Raw genomic sequence first — 23,812 nt, 5'->3', positions numbered from 1 at the left:
TTTTTAATTATGTAAATTAATTGTTTACGTTTTTGATCGAACTTTCAAAATTTTAAGAAAATGAAACTGTTGGATTGTGAAAAACAAAAGAAATACTAAAAAATAAAAAATGAAATGAATGAATTATGTTCGAGAGAGAGAGAGAGAGAGAGAGAATGAATTGGAGAAGGGTGACAGTTTTTAAGCGCTCTTTCTTTGTTTCCCACGACATGCTCAATCTTATTATTATTTTATATTTCATTCTAAGAGCATATTTTTTTAGGTCGTAGATCTCTTTTATAAAATAAACTACTTTATTCGTTTTTATAAAACAAATCCGTTCTTTCATTTCGATAATCTTAAAATGTTCTTCACATTTTATGTACTAATTTATATACATATCAATTTAATATACCTATAATATTTTTTATGAAAGTAATTATAATATACATCCTGTTAACTTTTAGAATAACTATACCATCCCATTTTACGTCAACTATTTTAAGTTTTTAGCATTAATAATCACGACGCCCCCGCAGTCACCCGTCACCTCCAACACCACTACCGCCACCACCATTACCTGTCGGCTTTACCGCCGTCGTCAGAGGCGGAACCAGGAAAATATTCCAGAGAAGACAAAATTAGAAATTTCATGAAAAATATAATGGGTCTATCGAGTAAAGGTTCACTTCTTACTCTTGTGTATTCGTGATTTATTTTTCGAATATAATGGGTCTAAACATAAAACATGTAAACATCGCAGTCCTATATGTGAATAATTATAAAATGTTTAGAAAAACTATATTAAAAAAATGAGAAAGAACTAAGAAGATGACGATCGAGTAGGTGATGAGGTCCACAATCCAATATCCATGAAGTAAGTAACATGAACCATAATATGGCCATCGTGTTTCCCACATAGTCAAGAATTACTTCAATTCTTTAGTTTTCTTCTTTTAAAGAATATATATTTGGATTAGTATTTTCTATTTGTTTACCAAAGTTATTGGCCGCCATAAATTATGATAGAATAAAATCTTGATGTGCATATAAAATAGAAAGAATTGATTATGGGTAGATCGAAATGGACATGTCATATGGATTAGTAACGGATCAAATAAGTTTATGGGTTAATTACCTAAATAAACAAAAAAAAAGAGTCATTTTACAAATTAGACATGCTTTTTAAAAGTTTCCAATCTAAACAAAAGACCCGTATGGTATTTTGTAGAAAGCTCACGGAATTACAACCGCCAATTAAAAGAGTACACCTGTTCTCTCATGTTTTATTATTTTCTTTGACTTTCCATTATCAATGTTTACCAAAACAAATCAAAGATCCCATAAATTAAACCATGTTTTTTCTTTTTTTCATTTTCACCCGGATCACCTCCACCTTCAATTGAATAAAAGCATTTATAAGTTTCTTGAGTTAATATATTTTTTCACGAAAACAAAACTTAAAGTGGTGCAAGGCTAAAACTAATTCTTAAATTCTCATCAGCAAGTTTCTCATCATCTTTTATTCATAGGTTAGCACAAGAGCAGCAAGTTATATCCCAACAAAAAGTGAATAAAAAAATCAGCAAACCTTGAAGACGTAAACCCAAATGCAGATAACATAATCACAACATGATACCAAAAAGCAGTAGCTAATTGACCCAAACTGGGCAGTGACACAATACAATAAGCAACATATATGATAACCTTTAGGTTATTGCTTTGGATCTTTGAACCCGACACGAAACTAATACTATGACAACGATCCTTTCAAGATATAGTTACACCACTCGAAACTTTCGTTAGGCAGTCTAACTTGAACTCACAATACAGATACACCACGTTGATTCAAATTAGTTTCCAAGATCACCTCCTAATGTTGCCAATATTAGGATAGCAATGGAAGAAATATTCTCACTCAGAGAATAAAATTTAGAATTATCAAGTTTGCCTTTTCCATTCAAAAGTTTGGAGTACATAACCAAGAGGAAATAAAGTAACTACCACCCCACGTTCTTCTACACTTCTTAAATTGTTGGACTAAATCAAATAAATAAAAATAAAGAAGAAATATAATAGCTGTGAAAATAAAACGTGGGAAAAAATAACACCCTTCATATGATCACACTTCGAGGGGATCCAGTTGAACCAAGTTGACCCATTTTTGTTGATTCTGACCAGAATCCATTGGGCTTGTAGTTGGGCTTGATTCTGGTGGGCTCGAGTCCGATGCACAGATTGGGTATTCAGGGGCTTGCCCATCATCCTCCCCATCATCAGGGAAGTTTGTACTCAAACTTGGAAGGGGCTCTTCAGGATCAACAGTGAGAGTTAACGGTTGTTCGGTGGTTTCACCACTATAATCATATCCACCGGCTAATTCAAAATCAATGATTGTAATAAGTCGTTTGTTTGGACATTCAGAGGCAATGTACCCGATTCCTTGGCATCGGAAGCATTTTCGGGGAGCTTTCATGGGTTCAATGTTTTGACTGTTGTTAGTAAAAGGTTTAGAGTATTAGATTAATAGGTTTAGTTGGGGTGGGGTTTTTTGTTTGTGGGTTTGGTTTGAAATTGGGTCTGAATTCTTGTTTGCCTTTAGTCCTTTGTTGAGAATCAATCTTATGGGCGAGAAGAGTAAGTTCAACTAGAGTATGATATGCATGTAGTTCCACAACATTTGCAACTCATGGTTCTAACCCCCCCAAATAGCGGACTAGAGTCTAAGGATCATCTTCAGGTATATCACATTTCATTAGTAGGTACTCAAAGTCACGTGAATAATCTTCAGCAGAACTTGAACCTTGTTTCAAAGAGTGTAATTGAGAGTAACTTGCCTGAATGTAATATGAAGGAAGAAACTTCTGCTTCAGCTTTTCTTTCATCTTCGGCCACGTTCGAATCTTCTTCTTTCCTGATCGTTCTCTCTTCAAACAGACATTAGACCACCATGTCGAGGCATACTTGCGCAGTTTCAATGCAACAATTTTCACTTTGTTGTCATCAGTAGTATCCTTGTAATCAAATAGTCGTTCCACAGTTCGAATACATTCTATAAATTCGTCTGGATCTAACTTCCCGTCATATTCAGGTATGTCGACTTTAATATCATGAGGGTGCCAACCGCCGACCCCTACTTTGTTAACAGACCTACTCGAATTGGAATCTTCTCCCTAGTTTTGAGAGATAATTAATTCTTGAATTTGATCTTGCATAGCTTTCATCTGTTGTGCCATTTCTCTCTTATCAGTCTCCATAGTCTCCAAAATCTTCTTCAATTCAGCACTACTTCGGGTATCTGTTCCCATGCTCTGATACCAAATGATAACCTTTAGGTTATTGCTTTGGATCTTTGAACCCGACACGAAACTAATACTATGACAACGATCCTTTCAAGATATAGTTACACCACTCGAAACTTTCGTTAGGCAGTCTAACTTGAACTCACGATACAGATACACCACGTTGATTCAAATTAGTTTCCAAGATCACCTCCTAATGTTGCCAATATTAGGATAGCAATGGAAGAAATATTCTCACTCAGAGAATAAAATTTAGAATTATCAAGTCTGCTTTTTCCATTCAACAGTTTGGAGTACATAACCAAGAGAAAATAAAGTAACTACCACCCCACGTTCTTCTACACTTCTTGAATTGCTGGACCCCAATAAATAAAAATAAATAAGAAATAAAATAGCTGTGAAAATAAAACGTGGAAAAAAACAACACCCTTCATATGATCACACTTTGAGGGGATCCAGTTGAACCAAGTTGACCCATTTTTGTTGATTCTGACCAGAATCCATTGGGCTTGTAGTTGGGCTTGATTCTGTTGGGCTCGAGTCCGATGCACAGATTGGGTATTTAGGGGCTTGCCCATCAATATACAATTCACTTTAAGAGCTTTACACCAAAAATAACTACACTTAAGATCAAATTCATAGTACATCTTTGAGTAACAAACATTAAATTTTCTTGTCCAGAAGACAGTGCAAAAAGTAAACCAGTAAAGAGTCGAAGTTTTAGTCTCCAAGTATCCTATCTCATGTTATCTCCCACAAACATTACATATTTTTATCCACCAAACACCACCTCCTAAATACTCGAAGCTTCGATATATAGATTAGAGGTTCCTTGTTCATAAACCTATATGGTTATTTCCGTTTTTCTTCTCTTTTATTCATTATACCCGTTGATGTTGTTTAATTGATTGAAGGAGGTGGTTTTGGGGGGAAGGAAGAAGATACAGAGTGTGATGGATGCAGGATGCCTTTTGTGGGATTCAATCATATCATATGTATGGAATGTGGCGTTTTGGAGATGACGACATTTTTCTTTTCTTCTAGAACCCAACAGAAAGAGAAAAAGGGGACGATAGTGGTGGCCAGGTGTAGTCTTTTAATTGGTGGTTGTAATTTCGTGAGCTTTCTACGAATACCATACGGGTCTTTTGTTTAGATTGGAAACTTTTAAAAAGCATGTCTAATTTGTAAAATAGCCTCATTTTTCCGTTTATTTAGGTAATTTTCCCTAAATTTATTTATAAAGGATTTACATCAAGCTCGTGAAAGTTTGTATTTTGTAAGCCTATTTCCCAGAATCCTAGATTTTAAGTATCTATATAGTCATGAAGAGTTGTTATCTGTGAAATCAACTTTTCAATTTTAAGAGTAGATGAAATCATCTAATGTTAGGTATGTACACAGACAGTAGACCAAATAGCCGAGCTTATTCGTTTGACATTTTTGTCATTCACTTTAATTTTATTTTGAGACTTTGTTCGTACGTCCAAAAACTTATTTTAAAAAATTTAATCATGACAGTATACAATGATAAAATATAAAAAAGTTAATAAAACAAGTTCCATCGACTATTATTTAATACCATTGTCTTTCGTATTAAATTGAATCTGGTAAATATTTTTCAAAACGAAAAAAAAAAAAAGAAACTAGAAATCCTCAGTCGTACTATATTTATCTTTATCTTTATCTTTATATATACTAAAAGACAACTGACCTAATATCTTATTAACCAATCATATATCTTAATTTTGTCAAATTGAAAATTGTTGATGTCATAATTATAAATAAAAAAATAAAAATTAGATTTACAGTTATATATATTTTATGGATATCTTATTTCACGACTTTTGTCATGAACATATTTTAAGTTTTCTTAATAGTATAATTTTTATATACACCTGTATATTTATACAAGTCTAAAATCTAGTATACGATTATATGAGTATATGTATATGGAAAATAACTTTCAAACTCAATTATGAACTAGGATCTGATTAAATTTCAAAAATGCTAACTACATGTTTAAAGGTTATCACTAATGTTATATGCATAAAAAAATAATATTTTATATATAAAAAATTATCCTTTAAATTTTCCCATAACAAAACATATAGTGTAAATTTTAATAATTTATACCAACCACTGTTGAAAATGTCACTAGCAAAATTCACCTTTAGCCCAAGGATAGTACAAGACTTTGATTCATGGACATCATCTACTCTAGAAAGAAAAGAAAAATTCTACCATACTTTAACTATCTTTAATTTAATGCAAATAAAATAAACAAAGCTAGTACTACTAATTCAATAAATTTACCTTCATTTATTTATTTATCTCTCACCACAGTTCTTCAAGAAAACAAGTAATAGCCCATGCCTCTTTCCTCTTTCAAACTATGGATTCAACACTTCTTACCTAAATTTCATAAACCCCTTTACAAACCAAAAAATTCATATTTTATTTAAATAAAACCAAATAAAATTACATAATTAAAGATTTTCACAAATTTATAATAAAAATCAAATCTTTTTTCTGGGTTTTGATTCTCTTAGAATTCTTGGTTATTGGGTAATTTATTATTTTGTTTTTCAAAATAAAAACTTTCTTGATAGATATATAGATATAGATATAGAGAGGTGTGCAATATATATATTGTTAAATTATATAGATATAGATGTATAGATCTGGAGCTGTGATGGCTTGGAATGTATTTAGATTCTGTACGGCACTGAGAGGATTAGGCTCAATAATGATATTGTTGGTTCTTGGTGTTGTTGGTGTTTCCTATTACGCTGTCGTTTTGTCTATTTATGGACCTGCTTTGACCTCTGGTGGCCTTGATTCTTTCATTTCACTTGCTGTTTTGATCTTGTTTCATTCCCTGGTAATAATCTTCACCTTTTTTATATTAATTTTGAAGTTTTTATTGAAATTGTCTTTTTTACTTGGAAATATAGGTTTTATGATGTTTTTATTGTGTGTTAAGTTTTTAGTTATGAAGTTGGTAAACTAAAACTTGGGTTGACTTTATGCTAGAGACTTGATTGATGCATAAATTGGGAAACTTTAGCTGCCCAGAGGATAAAGATGTGAGCTTTTGTATGTCTGTGTGTTTTTTGATTCTATATATAGTGAAATTTAGCTGTAGAATCTGATAAAGATCATGTATATATTAGGATATAATGAGATGCTCATAGATAGTTTATGGAATATTTCAGTTACCTATAAGTAGAAATTATAATGAGAGTTAATTAATGAACACTTGCTTTCTATGTTTAAAATAAATCTTAACATTAATGTGATTCTGGTTTATATACATGGAAAGTAAATACATGATCTCTCTAGACTTTTCTTTTTAGATTTGGTTCATGCAGAGGTGTAAATTTCACTAGCTTAGGATAGTTTGAGCCCTTGTATGTCAACTAAGGAGTAAGGACTATGACTAAGGGAACGCAACCCCCGGATCAATACCTACCGACCACCCTACGGGCATTTACAGTAGTGAATTTAATACTTAATTGGTGGTTTGGTACAAGAAGTATAAAAGGTTCCATCTTTTTGTGAATGAAAATTAGTTCATGCATGTTTCATTCTTAGAAAGCATCTAAGATTATGAAATGGTTCATATTTAATTTTGTTTAGCCTCACAATTTAGTTATTCACTGAATAACCTTTTGAAAGGTTTATGAATAGCGACGTTTAGGTTTATGAATTGAAAAGGTTTATGAGTTGATGCTGTGATATTATGTAGAAAATTTATAGACCTATTTAAAAGGTTTGTCATTTGTAGGTCTATAATAGTTGTATATGTAAACTCATTTACAATTCTATCTTTGTAGTTATAGTTTTCATTGACCTTATGCCAGCATAAATGAAGATGTAATTTCTGAATTTACTATGTATTATCGTAATTTAGCCAATTGGCTGATTGTAGAGTTGTAGCTATGATTCCTTCGTAACCCTTGCCTCATATTTCATGCAGCTGTTAAATTTTGTTATGACTCCCAGTTTGTACTAAAATGGTTGCGTTCGTGAAGTGTTCATTTGAAGGATTTGGGTTTTTGTTTGTATGTGTAATGTGTGAATTTTTAGTTTAAGTTTAATAAAACAAAGTGACTCTGACCAGATTTGGAGTTTTATGATCCATGTTGTTACCCCTGTTCACAAAATACAAACTTCGGATTGTGTATGTATTTCTTGATTCTAACTTTAATAAAATTTGAGTTGATTTTGGGTAATTGAAAATTGGAGTTTTAGCCGAAGATTGAAAAACTTATAATAGTAATTGTGTTACTGCAGTTGGTGATGCTATTATGGAGTTACTTTTCTGTGGTTCTCACAGACCCTGGTGGTGTGCCGCCTAACTATAGACCAGTTGTAGATGAAGAAAGAGGTGATGCTGATCGATTAGGCGGATCTGAATTCAGCCCATTGGCCACACCTGATCTACCGCATGCAAGAATCCGTTATTGTCGAAAATGTAATCAAGTAAAACCTCCCCGTTGTCACCATTGTTCTGTTTGTAAGTTCAATCTCATGCTTTTATTATCGTTATTGCTCTCTTGGTAAATGGATTCAACTTTTACCTTATCTCATGATAGAATCCTTCTCTCAAGTTCTGAATAGAAGTGCATGTGTCTGCTTGTCAATTTTAGGTGGGAGGTGTGTGCTGAAAATGGACCATCATTGTGTGTGGGTTGTTAATTGTGTCGGTGCACAAAATTACAAGTACTTCCTTCTCTTCCTGGTATGTCCTCTACTCTCTTGCCAGTGGAATGTTTCATCTAAACTTATAAGCGCAGCACTAGTTAAAGACTTGGGGAAACTCGATGTTTTTTTAAGGGTGTTTGGATATGCTTTGTATAACTGCTTACGTTTCAAATTGTAACATTCAAACATTTGGCTGAACATTTCCTATGCCATTTTATCTACTAGTTTCTTGTATAGTCATAATTTGCTTGCCACTCAAACAACGGGTTATCTATCATCCAAGTATTAACGTAGTTGCTTTAATTGGTATATCCTGATTATTTTAGTTTATCTTGCTTTCCTTTTTGATGAATTTGAACGTTGTTCTTTGATGCAGTTCTATACACTTCTGGAGACAACCCTTGTAACATTATCTCTGTTACCGTATTTCTTAGCCTTCTTTAGCGACGGAGAGATTGCTGGGTCCCCTAGCACTCTAGCAACGACTTTTCTTGCCTTTGGTACTGCCAGTTGAAGCCATATACTTACAACTTATAACTCTTCCATTGTGCAAGCTTGGTCACCTTTGTTGCTTTTTGTGTTCTTGTTTTTACAGTTCTGAACTTGGCTTTCGCTTTAAGCGTTTCCGGGTTTCTGATCATGCACATATCACTGGTGTCTGGGAATACTACAACTATTGAGGTATTGAAATTCATAAATAGGTCATATGATCATATAGTTGTTTCGTGAATTTTAAAAAAGATCTAGTTCTTGATCGATATAGTTTTGATTGATTCAGGCATATGAGAAGAAAACGAGTCCAAAATGGCGATATGATCTTGGCCGAAAGAGGAACTTTGAACAGGTACATTTTGTTATCTTCCATGATCATCTTCTTGCCTTTGAGGGACCTGAAAAATCTTAAAGAGGCCGTGTTTTTATTGTTTTGTACTTTATACATTGCCCTTGCATTAGCCTTGGATGTAAGCAAATTGTTAAACTGTGTACTGCCTGTTATCTTTTTGTTTTGTCCGTGACCACAAATCTGATTTTTATGTGTTTAAGCTTATTAAGCTAAAAAACATTTGACTATTGGTCAGATAGTTTACCCTTTAATAGCGACAAATATGTGCTTTTATATCACTACACAGGGAAATTATTCGGAGGTTATGACAATGAGTGCTTAGAACTGGTTGGGGATGGCATTTGGATATGTATTCATTTTTTGCTCTTCGCTTTGTGTTTGTATAAATTTTATCGTGTTTTTAGCTGAGAAATCTGGTGACTATTCAGGTATTTGGAACTGTTGAGAGATACTGGTTTATTCCCGCTTACAGTGAAGAAGATTTACGTAAAATGCCAGCCCTTCAGGGTCTGGAGTATCCATCGAAGCCAGATTTGGATTCCCAAGAATTCTGAACATGAAACATAAATTTACCAATAACTTGAATCTCAAGCCCCCCACCCCAACTGATACACATCAAAAAGATTATAACTGATTGGATATTTAAGTAGCATTGCTTCTGGAGAGAAATATGAGTGTTTCCATGGTAGCAGATCAAGCGGGGATTTGTTCTCTTTGAGTTGTTGGGATCATGAAGTTGCTGCAAGTTATATGTAGGGCTCACACGAAATGTACATTAATAGCACTTTCACAATCTGACCCATACGAAATGGTGAACTAGTTTTCCTGGTTCTTCGGTGTTTTATGTAGGATTTGGTGTCAAAAACATGGATGTTATGGGCTATATGTTTTGTATATTTTGTAGCATTGTAATTTGTTATAGAGCTTTGGATAATCATTGTAGTTGTGTATTTGGAGAATCATATCGATAGTTTTGCTTTTTGGGCAAGATCACTGAAGTTCAATACTCGATACTACATTTAAATATCTAAGAATCAACATTTGTTATCTATTACATTTGTATTTAGATAGTTTACGGAATATGGCTCTTACGGGGTGGGTCGATGGGTATCCAATTGTGGTACCGGGGCTAGTGTTCCTCCATTACCCTTTTTTATAAGTAGAAATTATGGTGAAAGTAAGTTAATGAACATTTGCTTTCTATGTTTATAAAAAATGTTAACGTAATGTGAGGTTGCTTATATAGATAAAAAGCAAGTAAATCATCTTTCTAGACTTTTTTTTAGACTTGGTTCGCGTAGATGTGTAAGTCACTACTCACTACTTATGCGACAAAAAAATTCACTATGTTAGGACTGTTTGAGCTCTTATAGGGTTTTAAGCCTTGTATATCAACTAAGGCCCATGACCGCCCATGACTAAGGGATAGCAACCCCCGGATCAGTACCTAACGACCACCCTACGGGCATTTACAGTACGTAATTGGTACAAGAAGCATGAACGGTTCCATCTTTTTTGTGAACCAAAATTTGAATGTAGTGAATAGTCAAAATCTTCTGTACAAGCTGGCTAGATGCCTAGATGCTTAGTGTTTGGTTCAGGGTACAACATTTTTGTGGCAGAGTAAGATTTTTTCGTTCTTGTTGTGTTTATGAAGAAGGAAAAGCAGCAGGTGGTAATGATGTGCATCAATCTTCGTTTACTATATACAGAATGTTACAATTGCTTTAAACTGGAAGATTGGTTATCATATTATCCTTTCTTTATACATTCCTAGATATACAGGAAGACAAAACTAGCTACTCATATCTGGCTACCCACTTGAAACAAACCAAGTTCTAGTTTAGTATGTAACTTGAAAGATTTAACTCGAGATTCAAGAGGAGACCAATTGTCCAGCACAGAATAAATCTCTGCAACTTGAGGATGAGATCCATCTCCTACAAAGAATTCATGAAAGGTACCATCAAGTTCTATCCAACTATGCCCCGGAACTTTCTTGATTCTTTGTTTTTTCATCACCCCCCTCACCCTCCTAACACGATCCCACATGCCAAAACGAGCATACATGTTAGATAACAGCACATACGTGCCCGGATCATAATAATCCATTTTGATTGTATCCTCGTCCATCTGTGTATCTATGCTGTTTTCATGGTTAATACACGCATTGAGCAGAGTACGCCACAGAATCTCATTCGGCTCAATAGGCATTTGTTCAATGATGCGCGTGGCCTCGTTGATCTGCCCTGCACGGGCAAACATGTCAACGAGGCAACCAAAATGTTGGACTTCCGGCTCTACCATGTGGAGTCTTGTCATGATTTCAAAACACATAACACCTTCCTTTACCATTCCCGAATGGGCACAAGCATTAAGGACGTTGACAAATGTGATTGCATCTGGTTTTACATCAAGTTTTTTCATTCTAAGAAACATATCAAAAGCCTGTTTGCCAAACCCATGGATAGCTAAACCACCAATCATGGCATTCCAGTGATCGACATTTTTCTGTTGTATGCCCTTGAAAACACGCATAGCGGTTTCTATGTTGCCTGACTTTGCATACATGTCTACAAGCGAAACCCCAAGTTTTCCATCCAACTTATGCCCATTTTCTTTTATATAAAAATGTACCGAAACACCTTCATCATGGTGTCCTGATTGAGCAATTGCAGAAAGAGCAATCGATAAAGTAGTATCATCAGGAGCAAGATTGCCCTCACTAATCATATTACGAAAGACTTGTAATGCTTCAAAACAAACCCCGTTCTTCATATAACCAGCCATCATCACATTACACGAAACTACATCTCTTTCAGGCATTGCATCAAATAAACGTCTAGCAATCTCAATATTCCCCAACTTTGCATACCCATCAATCAACTTAGCCCAGCTAATAACATCTCTTTTCGGCATCCTATCAAAAAGTACTCTGGCCAAATCAATCCTCCCGCTCTTAACACAACAACCAATCATCAAATTCCACGAAACCAAGTCTCTCTCCGGCATTTCCTCAAACAAATCCCAAGCCATCAAAAACCCGTCTTCCAGACCTCCATAACCGCTAATCATACAATTCCAAGACCTCAAATTCCTCATTTCCAACGTCATCGAATCAAACAACTCACGACCAAGCTCAACCTTCCCAAACTTTACATACCCATCAATCATCGCGTTAAAACTAACCGAATCCCTCTTAGACATTCTATCAAACACTTGGCGTGCAAACTCAACAAGCCCACATTTCACATACATAGAAACCAAACAATTTCCCAAATACAAATCACTCAAAAATCCAATCTTTATCAAAAACCCATGAACCTGCATTCCTTGTCTAACAAACCCAATTCGCGAACACGCTTTTAAAACCAAAGAAACCGTAAACTTGTCAACACAAACATTGTTCTCAACCATCAAACCCAGTACAAAAACAGCTTGTTTTATCTCATCTTCATTAACAGAATGTGAGAATGTTTTGATAACAGCGTTCCAAAGAAACGGGTTATCGTTTGTTTTTCGAAAAACCGAATGGCGGGCAAAGAAAATATGGCGAGCAAATTGGACTAAAGGAGTGTGTTGTGAAGATGAAAATTTGAGGATTAGTTTAGTTGTGAGACTATGGTTTTTGATGAATCCTGTTGTGAGTAAATTAGCATGGATTTGATTGATATCAAATTGGGTTTTGCAATTTGGAATGGTGAATTCCATGGCTGCTGATGATGAGGAGTGTTTGGAATTGAATTCATGAATGAATGGAAAGTGAGTATTAGTAGTAGTAAAGAAAAAGATGATGTTATCTGTTAAGAGTTCGTTATGGTCGTTATTCATTGCCAAGTAATGTACAACTCTTACTGCATGTTTGATACCTCATAAAGCAGCATTTATCTTGTTGGCTAGCTTCATGAAGTTCTAAATTGCTTACGAATTCGTTTTCCTTCCTAATCATATAAAGATTTTAATTAGTAGAGATTTCAGATGTACTTGGGTATTTTGCAAACAACGGTGGCAAAACAAAAAAGATCCCTTTTTCAATTAACAAATGCATTAATTGTTACTTTTAACACTTGCAATTGAAGTTTATTGTTTGTCTATTACAACTCGATCATTAAGTTTTTCTTCACTCTAGCTCGTAGGAGCTAGGTTAATCATCAAGTATCATACTGTACGTCACATTTAGCAAGAAATTTTTATAACGAGCACACTATGTCCTCACTAAAGCTCGCTAAAAGACAAAAGAAGTGGCTTCAGTTGATTTTCTAGTTTGACCAGACATTTAACAAGGATTATGTCCTCGCAGTGCAATTTTAATGTTCATATGCCAAACACAGTGGTCGATCATGATCACCAACTAGCTCCCATCATCACGGTATAGTACCACCTAGGCGAATTGGTGTTCACCGCCCGGTACCTGTCGTGTGGCCTCATTGGACATATCAAACTTATAAAACAATAAACAAAAGTAACAAAAAGATAGAATGGCTGAAAGCCTAGTTATTATTGGGAACCTCGGCATGGTTATAATCCCCCATCGTCAACCATTTTAGTCTTTTTTATTCTTTGTATTTAATCAATTTTTGGGTTTTTCATTTTTAAAATATTCGTGTAGAAGTTGTTAGGTTGGTCCATATTCTTATATCGTTTTGCATTTCAATTTTCAAACACCATTTAAATTAATTAATTTAATGCATGCCTTAACATTATGACGTAGTAGGGGTAAGGCTGTCTACATTGTAATCTCCTCCATACACCATCAAAGTATTAGGACCTAAAACATGTGGAAGACGACATTGGGCATTACTTACTTACTTACCTTAACATTATGATTACCTTATTAATTTTTGTTTTTTTTTCCTAACCTTGTTTTTTTCTTTAGATTTTTGGTAGTAAATAATATACTATATGTTTTATACTCATAGAGTCATAGTATGGTTATGATATTTTTATAAAAAAAAAAAAACACACATATCCGACAAGATGAACATAGCTTGTTTAAAAATAACACATGGGCCGAAATAGTAATAGCTGTCCAAAAGAGTCCAATAAACCCAACAAACACAGGTTAAGAAATAGGAAAGTAATTAATTTATGGTCAGATGGATAAGAAGAGAAGCTGGAGGATCTGATGCCAGTAAACGCGTTTGATATGAACTTATACAAATAAGGAAACTCAAGTACCGACTTTACATACATAAAAATGAAAGTATGTTAATGAAAACCAATATATATATATATATATATATACGACGTCCCTATTCACCAATTTATTTGTTTTTGTCTCATATATACATCCCATATATTCTCTTTTGTTAAAAGTTCGCATTAGAAAAAGAAAAGTTCGCATTAATTACAAGTTTAATCCAATATGGATCGACATGATAATATGGATGACACCCGTAATGTCGGGCGCATAAACATTCGGTCAGTTCAAAGTCGAAGGGAGATCGAAGACATATTACTTGGTACGTCTAACAAGTCGAGGGAGGCTATACCGAAGAGAGCAACTGATCATTCGGGTTTGTCCAATAAAACAATAATCCTAAATCTAGACGTGAGTATGATAGAAGGAAGCATGTGTTGGGTTTTATAACTAATTATCACAACAAATCACAAAGCATGTAGCGGAAGACAAGATCTATGTAGTTTAACTAATTAACCAAGGAATAGAATGTGTACCTTAATATGGAGAGATTGAAGACAAAATAAGGTTTAACTTAACCTCTCTACGATTGCACACTCAACGGTGGAACGTTGTATGCTAGTACTTGATCACGAACTTACAAACCCGTTGTATAATTCCCTTAGTTCGAAACCCATGAACCGAAAACAAATTTGTTGTTGAAACAAATCATACCATAATTAATGCTAAGCATTAGCATGAATTAAGTATAGGATTCATGCCAAGGTCGAATGGAACAAACCAAAAAAAAAAATAACTTCTTTTTGTTTTGTGCCTTTGGTCGATCGAACAAGAAGAGAAGAGAGGAGGTTTTTAGTGTGTGAAGATATCTAAACCCTTTAAATTAAGCCCTCTATATATAGGGAATAATTAGGGTTTTTAATCTTGGTGACCAAGTAATCTCAAGGCCAAAAAGCCTTGTAATTTTCGGCCCCCATGTTTAGGGAATTAGAGTCCAACACTAATTTCCTAATTCCACATTTAATCCTCCTTCTAATTAATTTAAATACAATTAATCCTTTAATTTATTTAAATTAATTATTTCATGATCAAATTAATTAATAAATTACATTTAATATATTAATTAATTTATAGTTACATTCACGTTGAGGTGTGACCCCGTAGGCTTAAATACTTTCCAGACATACGTTCATTTTACGTGATCATATTTCAACAGCTCCCACTTGAGCTCGTAACGAATGAAGGTAATAACATTGCTAAGCGTCTAGCAACACCGCAATGCTCCCGAAAACATTTAAGTACTTGTTTAAATGGTCAAGGCATTTATTATCCCTTTGTTCAGATACCTTTGTTAAATATGAATATGGATCGAGATCATTTCATCATTTAACGATTATGTTTCTCATTCTACAACTAATTAATGATTACCAAATATAATCGAGAACAATCTGGATTTATTTGGGCACGGCCATGCAAACATCTTTAATCAGTCCCAATGAGGGCGCCAATGGTATCATACTTCAATTTTCAAATCGAAGGAACAAATCCTATATTGACTACACGTGTCAGTCATCATATTTCACGACGCTTTATGAAAATAGCCCTTTATGTACCCCCTTATACAGGTGAGTTAGAACTATATCTAGTAAGTGCGATTCATATATGCTGACCTACTTGTATCTCAAGTCAAAGGATCAATAAACGTAACCATTTACGAATTTCACTTATGACGACGATCCATAAAGCGATAATTCGTTAGTGGGGTAGTCCGATATGCATCCGCTATGGATATCATGTGAGTTTGGTGGGATCCATCCATTACATATTCCAAGAATATAACCAATCACTCACATTTGTCTTTGTTTAATTATATTCCCATATAATTAATCGACAATGGACAATTTAGAATATTCGATAACATATAAAATATTAAACGAAATATTCAAGGATTAAACATGCAAATATAGGACACAATTTAATATTGAATGAAATCAAACATATCAAGTACTTTATTTCATTATAGAAAATATAAATTGTTTAACATCCCTTATCCAAATACCGAAACAACAGATTTATATGAAATAACTAGCTAATTTAAGACCTATGCCATCGGCATGCCTTTCAAGCTTGGGCCTAGACAAAGCTTTCGTGAAAGGATCAGCTAAGTTAAAATCTGTGTGAACTTTGAGTAAATTGATTTCTCCTAGTTCGATTTGCTCTCGAACATAGTGATATCGTCTAGCATAATGTCTGGCACCTTTCTGAACTCCGGGTTCGTTGGCAATGATTAATGCACCGGAATTATCACAGTACAAATCAGTGGGTAATTCATTTGAGGGGATCACGTCGAGCCCGCTAATGAACTTCCTTACCTAGACTGCTTCCATTGCGGCTTCTGAGGCGGCAATGTACTCAGACTCTGTTGTAGGTACGGCAACTGTGGTTTTTAGCTCATAGCATTCCACCGTGCCTTCATTTAAATAATGAAGACGTATCCCGACTGATATTTTGAATCATATTTATCAGTCTGAAATCCAACATCACAGTATCTATTCACTTTGAATTCTGGATTAGGATTTCTTCCATACACCAAGAATAACTCTTTAGTAGCACATATGTACTTAAGAATATTCTTTACAGCAATTCAATGATCCTATCCAGGATTTTGCTGATAGTGGCTAACTATATTTTTCGCGAACGCAATATCAGGTCTAGTGCATCTTATCGCATACATAACAGATCCCACAGCCAAAACATAAGGGATTTTTCGCATACGCTCCACCTCATTAGGTGTAGAAGCACTGTTCTTTGCTAGATAAGTTAAGTCTTTCTAGCATGGGAACGAAACCACGCTTAGAATTCTTAATCTTGAATCGCTTCAAGATCTTATCAATATAAGCACTTTGACTTAGTCTAAACATCCGCTTTGATCTATCTTGGTAGATCTTGATTCCAAGAATAAATGCCGCTTCTCCTAGATCTTTCATGGCGAAACACTTTCCAAGATGGGATTTAACATCTTGCAACATTGGAACGTGTTTTCCTATGATTAATATGTCATCGACATACAAGACAAGGAAAGTAACATTACTCCCACTAGCTTTGCGATATACACATGGCTCATCGGGATTTTGAATGAAACCAAACTTTTTGATTTCTTCATCAAACCGTTTATTCCAACTTCTCGATGCTTGCTTAAGTCCATAAATGGATCTTTGAAGCTTGCATACTTTGTTGGGATGTTTTGGATCAATAAAACCTTCCGGTTGATCCATATAGACTTATTCATCCAAGTAACCATTTAAGAAGGCAGTCTTAACATCCATTTGCCATATCTCAAAGTCATAGTACGCAGCTATAGCTAAGAGAATCCTAATAGCTCTAATGTCCACGACTGGAGAAAAGGTTTCCATCCATGTCAGTCTTCTTCTTGAAGATCCACTTACACCCAACGGTCTGAGCATTTTGTGGAAGATCAACCAAGCACCAGACTTGATTGTCTTTCATGGATTTCATTTCCACATTCGTAGCTTCAAGCCATTTGTCAGATTCCGGATCTGATAATACAGCTTGGAAATTCAGAGGCTCATCAAGATCTCCAACAACGTCTTCTTCTACCATCAGACATAGTCTTTCGGTAGGACGTTTTGTCCTTTCGGACCTACGAAGTGGAATCGCTTCATTATCATCGACTTGAGGTTCATCACATTGAACATTTTCCCCCCCAAGTTGATGATTGCTAGTACCTTCAGAAGGTGACACATCTTTCTCTTGAATCTCATCAACTTCTACAACCCTCCCACTGTTCTCTTGAACTAATTTCTTTTCAAAGAACTCAGCATAACGAGCAACACGAATAGTGTTTTTGGCGGGATCATAGAAGTCGTAACCCATCGTTTCCTTAGGGTATCCGACAAAGATGCACTTAGTAGTTCGGGGTTCAAGTTTGTCAGGCGTATCACGCTTCACAAGTGCCTCACATCCCCAAACTCTTAAGTAAGACAAATTAGGGACATCACCATGCCATAATTCGTAGGGTGTCTTGTCAACCTTCTTGGTTGTAACCATATTGAGAATGCGTACCGCAGTCTCTAGAGCATAATCCCAAAACGAAAATGGGAGAGTTGTACGGGTCATCATCGATCTTACCATTTCTAGCAAGGTTCGATTTCTCCTTTCAGACACTCCATTATGCTGAGGAGTGTATGGAGGAGTAAGCTGTTGGACAATTCCACATGCTTTAAGATAATCCTTAATCTCTTGGCTTAAGTATTCACCACCTCGATCCGAACGAAGAATCTTGATGGTTTTACCGAGTTGATTTTCAACTTCATTTTTAAACTCTTTGAATGTTTCAAAGACTTCATGTTTATGTTTAAGCAAGTAAACATAACCATAACGACTGAAATCATTCGTAGAATAATGAAGTAGCTAGCATTTTTCCTTGACATATGTCTAAAAGGGCTACATACATCGATATGTATTAGTCCAAGTAGTTCCTTAGCCCTCTCTGGTTTTATGCAGAAAGGGTATTCTTGTTATATTGCCGAAAATACAAGATATGCATTTTTCAAATGATTCATCATTTGATTGTAAGATCCCTTCACGTTGAAGTTTTCAATGCTTTTCTTGCTAACGGTAATTCGAAAGATACGCATTTATCAAACAATTCATCATTTGATTTGTAAGATCTCTTCACATTGAAGACTTTTAATGCGTTTCTTGCTACTTATAATGCCGAAGACACACATTTATCAAATGATTCATCATTTGATTTGTAAGATATCTTCACATTGAAGTCTTTAAATGCGTTTCTTGGCAAAAATTAAACAAGATGACCATGTCAAAGATAGAGTCCAAGTTAACTTGACTCTTTTGCTATTGAATTATCATTTGAATCTCATCAACACTTATAATTCAGTTAAGAAGATACTTAAAGAAGTGGTTAAACCAACTTGCTTCTTCTTCTTGTTCAACTCAGCTAGATACTTAGGACAATTCCTCTTCCAGTGTCTCACTATAGCATAGTGATGACAAGCCTGGTCTTTAGCCGTATGCTCCTTTTTCTAAAGGGTCTTTTAAGGTTATGAGACTAAACACTTTGTTTTCTCTTACCTAAGTTCTTGCCTTTAGCTTTACGGTTGTTTTGTTTTCTAAACCATTCCCCCCTTGATCATCAGAACTTGGGGTATCTCAGATTTCGTGGAAGGTTTTCTTCAAACTCAATCAACTTGATATGAAGTCCAACTATGCTATGCAAAAATGCAATTATCTCTTATGCCAATAAGAATCGGCAGAAGATACGCATAGTTTAAACCTTTCCATAATGCTCAAAGTGACTCTTCATCTTGAGTACATGAGCTTTTACCGGTTTCCCATACTCGTGTTCAAGTTATTGAGTGACTCAATTAGCTAAAGTAATTCAACTCCAACTTGTTTTCCGTACATAGACTTGAGTTATTTGATCATATCACACAGATTTTGCAATCCGAATTGCCTTTTGAAGCTTAGGAGACATGCTTCTAGCATCAAATAAGCAACCTCAATATGTCTATTGCACCGAGTAGTTTATGCTTCCAATTGCAAAGCAGTGGCATTCGCATAGCGGTATCTGAGTTTCAATGACATCGGTTTTCTTTTCAACTCTTAGAACAATTCTCTATTGACAAAACAGTCATTGAAATTGGTTTCAGAAAGTTCTCTTTCTAGCATCGACCTGAAAGCCGATTGGTGTATGTTTTGTGAAGGATTTGTTGCCTTTTACAAAACAGATTTAAGTTCAATTATCGGTATTTTTGATAATAAATCCTTAAGAAATTAATTACCCAATGTTTATAAAATAAACAATTAATTTCATTAAGGCTAGGATCCAATTGACATGCAACCATTTCATCAGTTGATCTGCTAGAAATGATTGCACTCAAAAGGTAAGTGACGATCAGTAATTGCATTACGAGTGCAATTCCTAGAAAGTATGGGACCTACGTAAGACGCTCGACTCATCAAGCGATCTTTTGTAGTCATGTTTTGTCCCATCTTTTGCCACGGGTCAAGGTCTCACCGCTTAACTCGCTTTAAGTCGTCCAACTAAGAACGTGCAAAATTGACCACTACTGTGTACCAGTGAATGGGTTTTGCCATGCAATCGTCATTTCACCACTGTGTACCAGTGAGTAAAATAACGACCCCATGTGTCCTTGATAAATTGGATGGCAATGACTTAAGTTTGTTGGGTCATTCAATTTGATATGTGATCAAAAAGTTATGTTTTGAAGATTCATGCATATCTTCTAAACATAATATTTAATAAAATCATTTGTATAATCTTAGCAACACAAGAGAGCTCGGTAGCTCCATTTGAACGCACAAAGAAGCGCAAGGGCAAAGGTATGCGATAAACGCGATTTAAAAACCCGCCCTTTTAGAAGGCTAGCGCACTCCGACTTATACCTCTCTTAGAGTTTGTTCAAATGGGTGAGCCGGTGTATCTCAAGGTTGTAGGACTCCAATTTTATTAAAAAATCTCTTATTTCGATATTGCTTAGTCATGTTTATCTTTTCTCAAAACAATTTTACATCACAATTTATCTCAATAAATATGCAAAATTATAAACTATAACTATTAAGCATGCAACGAGTTATGGTAGACCACCTAAACATGTCACTATGGTTTATTAATGTCTAATCCGGCTCCCCCTTCAAAGAAGAGGACCACATTCATCAAGTTTCCTTGATTGCGTAAGCCTTAAACATGTACAACACAAACTATTATCAAATAATCACATAGTTAGCTTTCTGGAAATTCCAGTAGCTTCACGACCTGTTTAGACTTGTTTCTGGTCCGATTCAGACTTCGACCAGAACTACAAAGTTTTAGCCCTATGTGTTGAGAATCTACAGTTCAAAGCACAGATCCTAACTCATTACGGATTAAAAGATATGAATTTTTTAGCAAACTGTCGCAAAACAGAAAGTTTATACGAAAAAATTCACATTGTCACACAATTAGTTTTACAATTATCTAGCATAATTAACCCTAATGATCAAGATTTCATATCAATATATCTAAGTAAGAATCATGAATGATTTGCATGAAAAATTCATGATTTTTACTTCTTTTTAACAATTAAAAGTAAAGGTACAACATATAATTACATACAATTTATCACATAAACATGTAATTAAATCAAAACTTGAATTAGGAACCCTAAAAAAAACTTTTTTTTTTTTTTTATTTTCTGGAAAAATTTTCGAACCATATATATATATATTAAATAAAACCTCTTTCATATTAAATAATGTAATTAAATTACAAAATCAATTTAACAATATATATATATATATAATCGAAAATTTGGAAATCAAGAACCCTAACCCCCCTTCAAGTTTTGATTTTTTGGTAATCAAAAAACATACATAGTAGGCTCGTGATACCACTGTTGGGTTTTATAACTAATTATCACAACAAATCACAAAGCATGCAGCGGAAGACAAGATCTATGTAGTTTAACTAATTAACCAAGGAATAGAATGTGTACCTTAATATGGAGAGATTGAAGACAAAATAAGGTTTAACTTAACCTCTCTACGATTGCACACTCAACGGTGGAACGTTGTATGCTAGTACTTGATCACGAACTTACAAACCCGTTGTATAATTCCCTTAGTTCGAAACCCATGAACCGAAAACAAATTTGTTGTTGAAACAAATCATACCATAATTAATGCTAAGCATTAGCATGAATTAAGTATAGGATTCATGCCAAGGTCGAATGGAACAAACCCAAAAAAAAAATAACTTCTTTTTGTTTTGTGCCTTTGGTCGATCGAACAAGAAGAGAAGAGAGGAGGTTTTTAGTGTGTGAAGATATCTAAACCCTTTGAATTAAGCCCTCTATATATAGGGAATAATTAGGGTTTTTAATCTTGGTGATCAAGTAATCTCAAGGCCAAAAAGCCTTGTAATTTTCGGCCCCCATGTTTAGGGAATTAGAGTCCAACACTAATTTCCTAATTCCACATTTAATCCTCCTTCTAATTAATTTAAATACAATTAATCCTTTAATTTATTTAAATTAATTATTTCGTGATCAAATTAATTAATAAATTACATTTAATATATTAATTAATTTATAGTTACATTCACGTTGAGGTGTGACCCCGTAGGCTTAAATACTTTCCGGACATACGTTCATTTTACGTGATCATATTCCAACAGTTTAGACGAATATGAGGAAAACGATATGATTGGGACAGTAACATGTGGCCATCGATATCATGTCGATTGCATTAAGGTTTGGTTGTCGTGCAAGAATGTTTGTCCGTTTTGTTGGGCTACCGCATTGATAGTATAGACTTTGTTGTGCTCAGATATATTTGCGAAGTAATTTTTTATAGCGATTAACAACTTTGAAAACTAAAAGTCATATGGATTCAATTAGTTCGATGTTGTAGCTTTTATGTTCATCGCTCGTATGAATATATAGTCCTAGATCAATTTCTTTTTCTTCTTTTTTTTTTTGGTAATTAATACGAGTAATATCATTATTATTATCCTTCTATTTGAACACATTTGATCTGGATTTTTTTTTTTAATAGGTTAATTAATAAGTGATCAAACAAATTTGTAATATAAAAAATTTGTACTAACAGTCTACTAAAGGATTGTCCATAATAATTAAGTACGTACATGTATAAAACGTTGTAATTTATAGTTAAAATTAAGAAGATAAATAGTATCTTATTTATTTGGAAATTTTCAGACTTGTCCCCCAAGAAAACTTGTAAAAAATACTTAATGAACTAAAAGTTGCTTTTTAAGTATAGAAAACCATCAAATGTTTTTAGTTACTTAAAATGTATGTTACTTACGTTTTTAGATTCTACAAAAAGTTAAAAACAATTATAACTTCAATCGAAACTTGTTATTATAACTTCAATTGTTCAATCCATACTTGTTATTATATATATGCCTATAAAGCGCAAGATAAAAAAGAAAAACTAATTTCGTCCGGCGTTTTATTTATGCACATACAAATAACTTCTTATTTATGTAAATATTAAATTTAAATCTCACTTAAAAAACGTAAGTCTTTTGAGTTAATTAGTTTTCAGTATAATTAATAAAGTAAATAGTTACTATTTGAGTAAAATGTATTTATTGTCAGGCAAATAAATATATGACATAAGGCTTAATCATGAAGATGTGATTCCACAATCAAGCTTACGGACACATAAGTGAGAATAATGTTTACACAACATCTTTTAGCTATACACAAAAATATATGTATTATATAGTTGTAGAGTATAATCATATAATGCATATATTATTGTGTATGACAAAAAAATGTTAGGTACACCTCCCACATATAATAACTAACATTATTAAAATTCAAGAATAAAATTAAAACTTATCACGTACAGTATTGTTTTATATATGTACAAATAAGGCTATTCAGAATGAGGGGAACAAATCACCCGACGGCGCCCTATACACCTATCTTCCGCCATGCACATTGCCCCGAGGGGCGACAAAGGCCAAAAAAAAAGGTCACCAGGAAGATATCTTTCGCTCAGTTTCATTCCTTTCCCCAAAAGATGTAGTCGTTCAACGGCTACTGTCATATATCCAAATATATGTATATATTTCACACATACCTGCAACTCCGACGAGTTTTCCGGCGATTTCCCCAGAGTTTCTCCTTTTTTTCTTTATATATTTGTATCTGTATGTATAATGTGTTTATATATATATATCTATATATATATGTGGGAAAAGTGAATATAAGGCTGTTAGGTACCTAAGCTTAGGTGTGGAACCCTCACATACAAATTTTT

At 34.2% G+C, this 23,812-nt stretch overlaps 2 protein-coding genes across 2 annotated transcripts; one reads left to right on the top strand and one right to left on the bottom strand.

The window, feature by feature from the left end:
• The first annotated feature begins 5,766 nt into the window (after window positions 1–5,766).
• Window positions 5,767–9,861, top strand: LOC122599824 (probable protein S-acyltransferase 14). Its single transcript, XM_043772411.1, has 7 exons — window positions 5,767–6,165; window positions 7,581–7,803; window positions 7,937–8,028; window positions 8,368–8,491; window positions 8,587–8,672; window positions 8,770–8,835; window positions 9,264–9,861. Exons 1-7 carry the CDS (start codon window positions 5,956–5,958, stop codon window positions 9,387–9,389), a joined length of 927 nt encoding a protein of 308 aa, XP_043628346.1. The 5' UTR covers window positions 5,767–5,955; the 3' UTR covers window positions 9,390–9,861.
• Window positions 9,862–10,561: 700 nt separating this feature from the next.
• LOC122600566 (pentatricopeptide repeat-containing protein At2g45350, chloroplastic) lies at window positions 10,562–12,602 on the bottom strand. Its single transcript, XM_043773302.1, has one exon. It carries the CDS (start codon window positions 12,544–12,546, stop codon window positions 10,639–10,641), a length of 1,908 nt encoding a protein of 635 aa, XP_043629237.1. The 5' UTR covers window positions 12,547–12,602; the 3' UTR covers window positions 10,562–10,638.
• Window positions 12,603–23,812: the final 11,210 nt, after the last annotated feature.

This window comes from Erigeron canadensis, chromosome 5 (genome assembly GCF_010389155.1).
Source record: "Erigeron canadensis isolate Cc75 chromosome 5, C_canadensis_v1, whole genome shotgun sequence".
Lineage (NCBI taxonomy): Eukaryota > Viridiplantae > Streptophyta > Magnoliopsida > Asterales > Asteraceae > Erigeron > Erigeron canadensis.
Note: the sequence above shows the minus strand (reverse complement) of the source record. Positions and strands in the feature narration are given on the sequence as shown.

Excerpts from the sequence above, each read along its gene's own strand:
- LOC122599824 (XM_043772411.1), top strand. The coding sequence starts at position 5,956 with ATGTATAGATCTGGAGCTGTGATGGCTTGGAATGTATTTAGATTCTGT. Across the intron at positions 6,166-7,580 it reads TGATCTTGTTTCATTCCCTG|TTGGTGATGCTATTATGGAG; the intron begins GTAATAATCTTC and ends GTGTTACTGCAG. Across the intron at positions 8,673-8,769 it reads GGAATACTACAACTATTGAG|GCATATGAGAAGAAAACGAG; the intron begins GTATTGAAATTC and ends TGATTGATTCAG.
- LOC122600566 (XM_043773302.1), bottom strand. The coding sequence starts at position 12,546 with ATGGAATTCACCATTCCAAATTGCAAAACCCAATTTGATATCAATCAA.